The 13,913-nt window shown below is 36.5% G+C and overlaps 1 protein-coding gene across 24 annotated transcripts in view; it reads right to left on the reverse strand.

Annotated features, from left to right (window-relative positions):
- Positions 1-12,755, reverse strand: part of POSTN (periostin) — a 38,471-nt gene extending 25,716 nt beyond the window's left edge. For 4 of the 24 annotated variants that reach the window (XM_052812574.1, XM_052812570.1, XM_052812567.1 and 1 more), the window contains exons 1-6: positions 12,532-12,737; positions 10,933-11,031; positions 4,093-4,157; positions 2,630-2,787; positions 1,818-1,982; positions 909-1,055 (exon numbers count right to left, since the gene is read on the reverse strand). In XM_052812574.1, coding sequence (XP_052668534.1) covers positions 909-1,055; positions 1,818-1,982; positions 2,630-2,787; positions 4,093-4,157; positions 10,933-11,031; positions 12,532-12,653 — 756 coding nt within the window. In that variant the 5' untranslated portion in view covers positions 12,654-12,737. Of the gene's footprint in view, positions 1-908; positions 1,056-1,817; positions 1,983-2,629; positions 2,788-4,092; positions 4,158-10,932; positions 11,032-12,531 lie in introns of all 24 variants that reach the window. The other 20 variants (XM_052812579.1, XM_052812577.1, XM_052812566.1 and 17 more) reach the window with 11 other exon arrangements.
- Positions 12,756-13,913: the final 1,158 nt, after the last annotated feature.

Here is a 13,913-nt window from a genome sequence, read left to right on the forward strand (position 1 = left end):
GGTATGCAAGTTAATATAAAAGGAATAGGTAAGACCTTATCTAGGATTAGGTGAAAACATCTGCTTAGAGTTCACAAAAGTTAAACCAAAATAGAAGAGATACAAGAAAGAATGCACAGGGAAAAATGAAATAGAGAGGGCTTGTTTTTCAACTGGAAACTCAAAAGGGGTGGCTTTTATATTCAGTTATTTAAAGGGATTAAATGACGTGGTTGCCTATAACTGTCATGGACTGAATTTGAGGGATTCAGAAGGTCTTTTCCACCTTTATGCCTCTGCATTTAATTTTTTTTTTTTTATTTATTGAGGAGATGGAGGGAAAAGGACAACAGCTATTTGCAAAACCATGGCATGTTTTTTTAAACATGTGCAGTATGAAATCCCATTACACTAGGCAGACATATATTCTAGAAGAAGAATAAATTAGAAACTTGGACAGAAAAAAACCCCTGCTGCTTCTCTGCAAGAAAAATCCTTCCCATATGTATCTACTGGTGTTCTGAAACTTGCTATGAGCCAGGTTCTGGAATTTATTTGGGTTTTTTACCATTTTCTGTCATCCATTTCGAAACTATTCTCATTTATCTAGCACCAGACACTGTAACATGCTCACACGTTTCATTACCTTAGTGCTTGAAGAGAAGACACACTTTATGTCCAGGGACACATTCTGTCCTATTGATGTGGTCTTATTTGATCCCCAAAAGAGCAGAAGCAGACTCCTTATGTAAAATATACTTTGCCTTTTTATATAGCTAGATTTGCAATATTAGCTGGAGTTCTTAATTTAATTTATTTCTGTCTCTTACTGAACTAACCCTTCTTACTTCCAGGTATGATACACAAATAGAAAAGAAAGAAGAAAAAACTAAAAGACCAGAGAAGCATTTTTATTTTTGTCCGCTTACTCTAAGAGATGAAAGATCATCCTCGACTTCAATGAAATCTTGAATGGTATTTCCAACAGCGGTCAGGACACGATCGATGACATGAACAACACCATTGGTAGCAATCTGGTTGCCATAGATGACCCTGGCACAGTTAACAGTAACAACCTATATTTGAAGAATCAAGCAGTAGAAGATTAAGCGTTAATTTGATCATATACTTGGAACCTGATTCTTACAGTTTGGCAATGTATGTACTGTACATTATATATTCACTGTTGTTCTTTCAGTTTTTATTTTAAGTTTTAATTAAAACCTTGTAAGATTTAAAAGGCTGACTAAGGTTCTGGAAACCTAGCAGCAGATTTATTCAGGCTACATTGATTTTATCGTTTTTTACCAATGTAAACTGTAGTACAACATAAACATTTTGATGCAACAAAGATGAGTGACTTAACTGGGAGATTTCTAGCATTTATAAAAATGAATTTTTTTCCAGCCAAAAAATGGATGTGTCCCTCCTACAATCTTAAATGCTTCTACCATGCACTCCAATTCAAATAAAAGATCTGATTTAATAATATTTTGTACACACATGAATAGTAGGTTTTTGTCTCAGATTTATTATGATCATATATTTTGGCAACAAAAGCCTTTGTCTTTTAGGAAGAAAGTTCATTCTCTTTTGAACATTGATTTCTAAACAGCAAGTGGCATATGTTCATTAATTCTTTCTTAGTGATTAGTCTACACAGCAGACAAAATTTCTTCAAGAGAAAATTTATTTATTTTTGTCAGTGGCAACTGACTTGCTAGATGTTAAATTTTCTATAACCTATTTTCTTAGCTATAGAAGGAAATAAGTGGAAAGAGTAATGGCTATAACTGAATAATTATATTAGGAACAAAAAAGAAAGAGAATAGACTTACCCCATTAGGATAATGGTTAATAAGCAATTTCTGGTCATTATACATAGACACCAGAGTCATGCCATTCTTAAGATCTTTTGTCAACATGCGCTTGTTTACCATGTGGTGATGGAGAGCGTTATACAGTTCAATATTTACATTATCAATCAAATTCCTGTGAATTTCCTGAAGAAGAAAGGCATTTAATTAATTAGAACTTCGAAACATTCTTCCAGATGGAAAGATGTACATACTGCTTTACCTTAACATATGCTTTCAATATATTCAACAATGGGTACTTCCTGTTAGGAGACATGACTTTGATACCTATCAATCTGGCTCTATTTAAATGATGCTTTAGTCTGATTTGCTCACAAATGGAAGATAAGAGGTCTCATCACAGACAAGTCATTGGAGGAGCTTTGATTCAATATTTAACTAAAAACATTACTAAAAGAAGGACACCTGATTCACTGACAAAGTACAATTATACTCTACATCATGCTGTTGCTGGAATTCGTGTCAGTTTCTCCAAAACTATGCTAATAACTAACAATATTAATATTTGTCATGCAAGTGCTTATATAAGCAACACTTAACAGTCACTTAGTACTCCTGAAAATAAATTCAGACTCTCTAGCTTCAGCAATGCATGTTAAAGATTCAAATTATTTTATTATAACTTGTGTAATGTCCTTTAATATCTAAAATATCAATAGTTTCCAGTCTACCTTACCATAGACTACCTGTTGCAGCTAAAACAACATTAGCTGAAAGAGAAATACACTTTAACACATGCATGTGCGCGCATGCGCGCACACACACACACTTACTGAATTTAATTGCTCCCAGGCTTCATTGCTTGGTGCAAAGAAAGTGAATGATCCTCGTCCCTCAATCTCTCCTCTCAGCTTTGATATGTCAGAATAGTGCTGCGTGGAGGTAGCTCCCACAATACCAAGTGTGCCATATACATGATCAATAGGAGCAACTAAAATAAACATGAGATAAGAATACTGTAAACTCTTCAGTCATCCAGTTTCTCACAATCAAATCTACTTTGTTTCTTTTGGTTGGACAATAGTATTGCCTTTCTGAAACTGTTTAAATCAATATTAAAACAAAGTGCTTGGACTAAAATTCCATTGTCAACATATTAAAAAACCATCCAAACACATCTGCTTGTTATTTAGTTTTTTGGTTTGCTTAATGAAAAATTAGATCAGACAAACCCCAATATTGTAATGTTTTCTTTAGAAGAGTTGTCTTGTTTTGTGCCAACCCAACCTGAAATGGGAGGCTATCCATTGAGGACAGGAGTAAGTTCCATCTGTAATCACAAAAATTTCAATGGAGTGGGTCTCATTTAGTCATGGTGGACCAGAACTCTTCTTGTGAGACCTTCTGCTCTTCTTCCAGTGTTTGGTTTGTGCATGTATTGATTCATCCAGAGAGTAGGAATGGCCATAGTCCCACAGTTCAAACCCTGCTACATGAGAACAGGCTTCATCTCTCCTAATTCAAGGTATCTATAGGCGAGGCATCTGCATGCGAGCTAGTTGTTCTTGGCTCTTTTTATGGTCATGGAGAGGAACAGGCAATTCTAGAGTGTGACTGCTCTCATCCTAATGTAAACATCTGAAGTGGGATTAATTCATCTAAACAAACTGAACTCTGCCTTAGGCATGCCTAACTCTATTATTGAACGTAAAAGGATTAGTTCAGATATAGGGACCTATAGTTATGAATTATATTCCTTCTCAGATTACTCTTCCCTGCTGCAATTAATTTTATTTATGCAAAACAGAATAACACAAATAGGAGAAATCAAGAATTCCTGTCTTCATTTTCACTTGTCCTCAGTTTATTTAAAGCCTATAATACTCTTTAAGTAAGTAAGATTCAAGTTTTCTCAGGAAAAGGAATAAACAGAATTTAGATATGCCACACCTCATGTTCTGGGTTTCTGACCTCACTGGTATGCTTTAGGTTATTCTGGGGTGTGATGGGAATAGGAATAAAAATTCTTCTTTGGCAGCTTTGGGAACTGAAGACACTATTGTTCCTCTCCAATTCAGCAACTGGAGGGAGCTGGGGAATTCAACTTAAACTGCATGATCAAATTCAGTGCTGGCTGTTTTTTAACTGTGCTGGCTGTGTGCAAATGAAGCTGTGTATTCTCAGGCAGTAATTCCTAAAAAGGGGCAATCATTTCTCAGGATGACCACCTTTGAAAGTCTCTCGTGTTGTAGTGCTTCTCATATACTGACTCATCCATATGAAAATAAGCTTGTACCTGCAGGACATCCTCTCATACCATCCATCTTCATATAGCCAGGACAGCACTCATATAACACAGTTCTGTGGGATATAGACAAAAGCACAATTAAGTAATATACAGGACAAATGTATACTAATTTTAGCTGAGTCTAATTTTTATTTTTTTATTATTATTAGTTTTTCATTGCTAAGTATGCAGTCCCCAGATCTTCATCCCTTTTTTATCATTCAACCTTTTCTGTATAGACTACAAATTGGTTGTATTTTACTAAATGCAGGGCTTTTGAATTTACGGAATGACTGCCATCATTAAGTGCTAGGAAGGAACATGGGAGGGGATGTGGAACCTATATAGAGTTATTAAAAGATGATGTGACTAGAACAGCAGCTGAAGAAAATTTAACTGATCTATTTTGAAAAGATTAGATGGGATTGAAGAAAGGGAGAAATAAAGAAAGTGAGGACATTGAGAGAAACTGGTGGCAGCAGGGTTGTAAAGGAAAGAAAAAATTAAAGAAACTGAACAGAAATTAAAATGACAAAACTACGTGAGGTCACCATACTGGATATAGAAAATAAACAGGTGTTTAGGAGAAGGTCCTGTGGATTGTATGGTGATAGAAAGTGGGATAGCAGAGCCTCAGTTTTTCAAGGAAGACTTTGAAGAAGCTCAGGAATGAGGGAGAGAACTAATTAAGAACAGACATAAAGCATGTTCTAGAGAAGGAAGTCACTAAAGACTGGATGGATGGACACAAGGGAAAGTTCACCGGTAAATGTAGTGAGGATGAAAACCAGACTACAAGAAATCAAAAACAGAGTTAAAAGAACTTAGTTACATAGAACTTAGCAATACCAGGGACCAGGAACTGTTATATAATGATGTCAATAAAATATTCTCATTCTTGAATACATGTGAACTATACATAACAGCAAAGCAGGGCTAACTGATAATTCTATACTGTAATATTCAATTTAGCCTTGATGGTCTTAGAAGATACAATGTCTTCTTAATTCATATGACAGACATAAAAGCTCTGCCATAGATCTGCTTGACAAATTCTCCCCTCTTACATGAAAGTGCAAATTCACTAAAGTTATCACAGAGTTGATTTTGGCTCCTTGTGAGAGGGAATGCCAACAAATTATATAATCTTACCAAAGTCTAAAACAAACTTTAAGACAATAGATTTCAGATATTACTTTTCAAAGTATGGTACACTGTGAATGACAACGAAAAATTGCCATCACAGTTTTACATAATAGATTTATTTTTATAGGTGTGGCTGATGTTGGCAGTGCTAGAGTTCTGAACACTAATTCCTTGAAGGTTTTTGCTGAGTCTTTACCACCACATTCCAGCTTTTAATTTGTAGACTCTTTGGTGGCAGCTGAGTACGCTTCTCTCATTTTTTCATAAACTAAAGCTGACAAAACATTAACCACAAACACATTAAAATGAATAGCTTATTCAAATGAAAAGTTGGACTTAAGACTTTCAACATCCAAACTACTTGAAGAGATTAAAAAATGAAAGTAGACTGGAGGAACAATAGTATTACAAAGCATGATTTTGAAAGTGAGGATTGTAATTCTGTAACTATTAGCAAACTGATAGAACTGGTGAAGATTAAAGATTTTTAAAAAAAACACACATAATCTTTCATTTCTCCATGCTAAGAGAATACTTTGTCTCCTTCCCTCACATACATAGACACACACAACATATTCACCCTTCTGCCATGAGCATCTTTTCAACTGAGAAGCCGTATATCGAAAGTATTTGCATAGTTCTTTTTAATACATTTCTTTCTTTAAAACAATTTACTGAATGGCTATTTTTTGGGAATGTAAGAATAGCATACAGTTTAGGCTACAGATTTTCTAACTAATAAGGAAATTAACCTTATACTCTTCCTCCTTGTTGCATTCCTGCCAGAAGCTAATAAAAAAAATTCTGATTAAAGAAAACCATGTAGCAGAATAGGAGTCAGAATGTTCTCCCAACTGTGTGAACTGCTTTGTCATGAGAAATTTTCTATTCTGTGGAAGGAAAAAAATATTATCTCCCCCTCACCCCATGAGCAGCTATGAAAGATTGTGGTCTTAATTAGCTTTTGGAAAAAGGAAAAAGGAAGCTGAGTTATAAGCATAGAATAAGACACAGCAAGTTTAGTCTTCTTACCATATCCAAAAATGACACAATTAATGAAAGGCAGAAAACTGGCTGAAGAACATAGTTAAGAAAGAAAAGGCTTCTTCAGCCAAACGTTACAAGGTCAGTGCCTTTTTTTACCTTGTAACTTGTTATGTACACCCCAGGCTTTTTTTCAGTCATCAAGAGTTACTGTAAGTTCCTACTTACAGTATTCATGTTCCCTTACAGTTGACTGCAATTAGAAGGTCCATGTATCAGCTGTGCTCAAAATGTAGTGAGAAAGTGGAATGGGAGAAAAGGGTTATGTATGGAGGATCCCACAATAAGGTTAGAACCAGATAAAACTCAGTGCAGGATGCAGCTCCTCAGCACCACTCGTGTATAGACACAGTACACAGGGTAAGTACCATCTCACACCATTAGTTACCTTCATCTGTATCTCCCTACTAGTTCAATATAAGATGGTGCCCAAGCGAAGAAAACAGTTATCCAGACAATAAGCAATGCTACATTCTTGAGTTTTTTGGAGGTTTTGGTGGTTTTTTGTTGTTTTTTGGGGTTGTTTTTTGGGGGGGCTGGGGGTGGTGGGAGATGTTTGGTTGATTGTTGGGGTTTTTTTTTTAGCACAAAGTTGTTCTGACCTCATCCAAAGGAAGAAAGGGCAGAGCAACACTACCTTATGTCCTTGTTATTCTTGGCTAACAGAGCCAGTTTACAGTTATTCGGATCAGCTCTGTGACTCATCTGTTTCTACTCCTTGCTGGCATGGATTTCAAATACTGCAGAGAAACAGTGGAAAGACTTCTGGTCCAATTGACTTTGATTTTAGCAGATCTTTAAGTTGCATCCCAATTGGAAATTCAGAGCCGTGGATAGGAAGTGTAAATAATAAAAGCATTCTCAAATTAACATTTTGTAGATCATATACACAAGTTAGGGAAGACTTGTTAACATGGAGATATTACCATGAGAAGAGCCACCGTCCTTTTGGATTAGCATTCTTATTACAGTAACCTCTTTAGTAACGTCTGCATTTCTGTTTTGAGTGCACAGAATATAAAACTCCCATTAACAGCTAAGACTAAGTTATAACAGATGCTCTATTACAGCCACAAAAAACCCCTCAGGAGTTCTATCACTTAACTTACTCTCATACACACTGTTTTGCCCCTCTAGCCTGGTAGGAGTGTTAGGAGGGAGAAGGTAGGTGGTAGTTTTGTGTAGACTCTCGTGCCCAATTCCACCCAGCCCCACGGCTCAACGTCTTCCTCTGGTTGGCTGTAGCAGGCTTCTTGCTTAGGGCCTTACACAGGCTCTGTAAAATGTTTTACAGCTTACATTCCTCTCAATTCTAGTCAGTGAAGAGAACAAAGTCACCACCTGACTTTAGTTCAATGAGTATGAATTGCCTATTGCTTCAAACAGTTTTTCCTGACACATGAAGGTATCTATCACTACATAAGTTGTTTTACTTCTGGAGCTCAGCAAAGTAATGAATTCCCTGTCAGATTTGTGCTGAGAGCAGACTTTGTCTCATGGGAAGACATGACATCTATCTAGGAATAAAACCACAGGAGTAGGTTGTTTTCCCAAACTGACTTTGAGAATATCCAAGTTTCAGTCCAAAGTTATGTTCAGGAAATACCCTTCTTCCCAATGTGTCTGCAGTGGAATAAAATGTAGTGCCAAAGAAGTCAGTGGTATGGCAAACTTTACTCAAAAGGTGAAGTATTTTGGATGACTTGCAGCATGTCCACTGAAGGAAAAGGGAAGTCAGTACTATAATGCCACCTGGAGGAGAAGGAAAGACTCTGATAAAAACTATAAAGCTACAGGTCCTAAAAAGATTGAAGGTAGAGGTGGAACAAATGACCATACAGTCTAGTTTGACTAGAAATTGATCATTATTACCATCATCATATGCATACAAATCTGCAATTTATATGAAAAATGAGTTCTAACCTGTCTGGATTTGCTTATAAAAACAAAGCCAAAATAAAAATGGGAGAAACTGGTTAGGATTCCAGACAGTCAATTACGTTTCAAAGAAACTTCTGGGGATTTAGAATAACCAGATTGCTTGTCTGGGTAGGATATTCATTATGATTTGTGCTATGTCCACTTTAACTTACTGCTGTTACTTTCTTTCAACTCCTGAAGTAAGTAATTAGTAAGCAATAAAGTTTACAATAGCAGAAAGCTTAGGGTGACAGCTTGGCCCATGATAATCAGGTCTTTTCATCAGCTCTGGTGGGGCCATTGTATCATAACTCATGTCTATACTGACTTTAGAGTTGAGACTTCAAAGCCATGGCAGTGCTTGAAAGGCAAGACTGTGTGTTGGAATCAGTGTCTCACTGTATTGGAAGTATAACTCAGCTCCGTTAATTTATGATATGCTGTCAGAGCACTAAAAATGTTTTCTCAGAAAGGAAATGGAAAAAAACTTCCTCCTACTACATCTTCCCTCATTCTTTTTCCTAAGGATCCTTTCCAACACCATGCTATGACATGTAGCATCTTTCAGGAATCTCAAAAAATGCAAAGCCTCTGACACCCAACAGGAGCAGTAGGAACCACAATCCAAGCCCATTTCAGGTCCTTGCCCGACTACTATCTGATTTACTTGTCATATTTTAATAGTGCAAAAATCGTTACTGGAGGCATTTGTCTCACATAAATAATCATTTGGGAGTCTTAATCAGTTTTACATTAGTAAATATAGGGATCATGCTCAAGAACTATGAATATAATTGTCAACCAGGACAGCTCAACCAGCCAAAAAATGAAACAAAATGCAAAGCTGGCTTTGAAGAAAAATGGAAAAAAAAAAATGGGAAAAGGATACTTTTTTAATTATGAAAGTGTCATATATGTAGATGCACTAAAGAGAGCATGAGAGAGTGTAGCCATATTAGCAGTCAGCGATGCATGCACACTCTGCATCATTTTCTGTGCCCCTCCATTCCCCAGCACAAACCCAGATTGTATCTGCATCTAATTCTTTGTCAACATGGAATTCTTTGACTTTCTGTAAAGAACCATTCAATGAATTTCATACAAATTTATGAAGTCTTACAGTCGCACTTTTAACTTGAAAGTATTCTTTTTGTAAAAGCTCACTTGGATTCAATGTCAGCTATGTGTAATTGTTTAAAGTCAACCATATCTTTCTTCCCCCCCCCCCCCCCCCCCCCGAATTTATCATTGTTTCTATATTTAGAAACATTTTTTTAAACGTGAAGAATGGACTGGAAAATATGAATCCTATTTACTCATGACTTTGACAATCAAGAGAAAAAAAATATGACTAACCAATTGCAAATTATCAGTCACGTCTTGTTCAAGCTCTCCTTTCTAGTTTATTTAGTGAATTATTGTTGATCAGAAAAACACTTTCAAGAGAATTTAAGAGCTTGTTTACAAAGGGAGTCATCTTTGACTGGCTTATGTTGCTAACACTGTGGATATTTTTCTTCCATATTAACCTCTATTAAGGAAGCCTTTGGCACAGAAACAAAAAAATTATTCCACATTACATTAACATCTAAAACATCGGTTGATGTTCATTAGGAAAGTTGTAAGTACAAGTCTTACTTCAAATGGAGTTAAGTTCCTCATACATACAATTTGCACCATGTATCAATATAACTTGACATCTTTATGTCTTAGGGCATACAATCTCTCAGTGACTATTCAAATTGTGTACTTAAATATTACTTGGGCATTTTGAAGAGTTTTATAAGCTTTCACTAAGAGACTCCTAATACCCTAAGACAGAGTTGCAACTGAAGCCAGGACTCCCTGTTCACTCAAGCCTTTCTGAAAATGTCACCCCAGACCTATTTGTACCCTGTAAGAGAATAATGAGACCATAAGAATAATGATTTCCTGTGATGACTGCTGAGAAATTTATCCAAGTAATTGCATAATAGCAAGAGAATAGTACACAAGAAAAACATTAGTTTATTGTATTGGGTAAACAATGACAGTCTCTGTTAAATTACTTAATTCTAAGTAAGACAAGTGGGGCAGACCAAGTTCAGGACTGGGGACTTTGTCTTCACACTCTGAAGCTGCTCTATGACTGACAAAACAATAGTGACTTTGACATTTTGTCACGGAGAAGGCAATGACTTGCATTCTGAGAAGTGACACGCAGATTCCAAAAGAATGCCAAACTCACCCAGATATAATCTGTATCCACAACCATAAACTGATTTTTTTTTTTTTTTTTTGCTTTGTGGAGAGGTGTGGTCTGAGCTCACAGCTCTGCTAGGTAGTGCTGAGGTCTTTTCACAACTGGCCTATTAGGTCCCTCTGTGTTTTTGGGTAGGTCATTTAACCTCATACCTCTTTGTGTTTAAAATAGACCTATGCATACTTAACTCAGAGAAGTATTGCTGAAACTAATACTTTGAAGCCTCTTAAACTTAAAAAAAGAATATATGCTATGCTGTCATTTTCAGACTTTCCAATCCTTTTGTGATTATTTTTGGCAATGATTACTGGATCACTTATCCAGGAGGTTTTAGAAGCAGCTAAAGAGAAGCTGTAACCCTGTAAAATTACGAACCGAATTCTTCCTGTGCCTGCATTTGAAACAAACAGCTCATGTCTGAGAAAAGGAGAGTTTTCTAATCTTACATTGGATTATCTCAATGAATGGGAAAGAGTTTTGAAACAGAGCATACTTACGCTTTCTTTCCGCAGATGGCTCCCTGGTACCAGTTTCTGCAGGTACTGAAGTATTTCTTTTTTGTTCCCATAACTTGCTGAAGGGCACAGACATTTTGGCTGTAGGTGGGAGCGAGAAACATTTTAAAAAGAAGCTTCTGTACATCTTCAGAAAAGTTTTATATAAAACAGCGGCAAATACCATTTCTCTTGAAATGTAAGAAATTAACATCTGGCTTCAGTTTCCAGGGCAGGTGTGTTTTCAGGCAACCACAGTGCAAGATCCTGGGACTGCCCAGCTGAGCTCCTTGGCAAGCCCACCCTCCCGGCAGGGACAGAAGATTCCCCTCCGTTCTGGCTTGACCCCCTGTCTCTGATGGGCAGCAATCACCAGCTGTGCCTAATCAAGTCTCAATATGCCTTACATTTTTCCCTTCCCCCTGCAAAGTGAATTAATTACCAACCAGCAGGGACTGAGCTGTGAATACCATCAGGCTCTTTTCATTAAAGTTTTTTTCTTGTACACATCTGTGCAGGTCATGGGGAGATGGGGAAGCAAAGTGCCTCATTCTTTATGTAGAAGGAAACCCTGTCTTCTGTAAATCAGTCAGCTGTTTTGATTACCAACCTTTTGGAGTACCGCAGGCACCTAAGTAAACATTCTGGGAATTACTGGGGACCAAAGGGTAAATTGGCATGTAAATAAAAGGAGTCACAGTTTTCAAATGTGAATACTTTTTCCTTAGCATGGTAGTGTACAGAAGAGGAATTTCTTAAAAGAAAATTCCATGGAGCAAGGGCATTTTGTCACTAGTTTTTATACTTCTAAAATAAAAATAAAAAAAAAATCAGTTAAAAAGTTAGAACATATATGTTACAACTACTGGGAAGCCAGTGAACTTTTTTATTTGAATAGCGCTGTGTGTGTGTAGCAGGCAGAGGGAATTCAACAAAGGAAGCTAGGATGGTAAACAACTCCTATTCACAGAACAGTTTTTACTTAAGAAGACTGAAGGAAAATAAGTTTAGACACATGTGTCTCCCTGACACCAGCTGTTCAAATTATTTCCATGTCTCTGAGCAGCCTGGCTTGTAAGCATTGTCTTTCAGGTACCCTGTTGAGCGACTTGCTGCATTGCTCTAGTGGGAATAGAAGTTTTACAAAGGCTCCCAGTATATATTCCCATCTTAGAAAGCATTTAAATAGAGGTCATGATTTACATTAGGATGGATAAAGAGAAAATATGGTGGGATAGGTGTCAACTCTATTCAAACATTTGAAAACATATTAAACATATCTGACATCCCATTATGTTAATTGTGAACTGTAATTAACTTCAGTGATTCTAAAATGCATGTATTTTATTCATTGAGAAGTGGTGATTTTAGGTTTTTTTCACGTTTTATGAAGTTTAACAGTATTCAGTCTCCTTTTGAAACTCCCCAGAAAGCTTTTTATTTAGGAACAGTTCTTGTAAAATTAATTGAGAAAGTTAGTTCTACTTGAATGATAGTAAGAATTCATAGTGAAAAATCACATTTAATATAATGCAAGAAGAAAGGGCAGAAAAAAGATTAACAATCTCCCTTTTAAAATAGAAATAAACTCCAGTTACTTACCCTTGGTCGCGTGCCCTTATTCGACTGTGAGTTAAAATCTTGTCATAGTGAACAGAAGCAGCTGCTTGTTCAAAAGGAGACCAAAAAAAAGTGGAAAAGGTGAACAAGAAAAAGATCTTCATCTTTAGTCCTCTGTTGCTTCTGGCAAGGCTAGAAGAGAGAACTGGCAAAGTGTCTGGAGAGCTGACAATTTATATACATGTTGGAAGGTGGTGGGAGGGAACCACAGGATCAACCTGAAACTTCGTACCACCCTCCTTAGAACAGCAGCTTTCTTTGCCAGCTTCAGTAACCTAAATTAGTACCATACATTAACTATATAAAACATTTTTTTAATCCCCAATTGACTAATTTCTTCCTTGTTACAGAAAGCTTAGCATTTTATTTTGCTGACACAACAGCAGAGAAAGTTTGAGAAGTTTAGACTTTGAGTTATGAATTAATATTTATAGCACTGAAGCATCCAGAGGTCGTGATCATTGCGTGTGGTTTTGTTCAAACCCAGAGGAAGATGTTGTCTGTTCCCATAAGAACTGCACTGCTTTCCTTTGTTTTCCATGTCCTCACAGTTATCAGCTATGAGCTGTTTAATTAGTGAAGTTGATGAAAGTTCCAAACAATACTGTTGTCAAGAACCTGGAATAACATTTTTGTCTTGAGAAAAAAAAGCTGTATTAACACACATTCAGATTATGAAGTAGTTACACAATCAAATGCAGTATTAGCTTAAATATTCATTTTAATTCTAATAATAACAGTAGCTATTACATAATGCTTTTATTCAGAGCTTTACATAATCATACAAAAACCACTGACTATCTGAAAATTTGAATATATACCTCTCTATACTTATTAGTCGGTCCTTGGGAGCCTCTTGTGAAGTAAAGGGAAAACATAATTCCGAGCTGTAAATGAGGGAACTGAGACAGAAGGGTGAAGTGACAGGCTTAAGCCTCTGGTGAAGTCACAGTCTTAAGGCTCCAGGGACAGCTGGTGTTGGGACTGCAATCCAGGAGTTCGCAATTTTCATGTCAAGGAAAAAACTCTGCCATTTATATAGAAGTGTTTGCATATTAATACAATTTCAAGGTATAGTCTATAGATCATTTCAGATCTTTATGAAAGTAAGGTGACTTCTAATGGCAATACTTTGCTGTAGTTTCTTCCTCCAAACCAGAGCGAGTAGTGAGGTAAATCACTGGAAATGGATGCAGTATTGGACTGACACACCTGGGACCAACCGCTCATTATAGAACAGACACAAATGGGGCAAATGAAAACAGGCAGAGACAATGACTATCTCCTATATATCATCATAGGTAAAGGTTATAACTAGGCATAGGTATATAGACATTTTATGATTAAGGTAATGTCTCACATAA

The sequence above is a fragment of the Harpia harpyja genome, chromosome 17, assembly GCF_026419915.1.
Source record: "Harpia harpyja isolate bHarHar1 chromosome 17, bHarHar1 primary haplotype, whole genome shotgun sequence".
Classification (NCBI taxonomy): Eukaryota; Metazoa; Chordata; class Aves; order Accipitriformes; family Accipitridae; genus Harpia; species Harpia harpyja.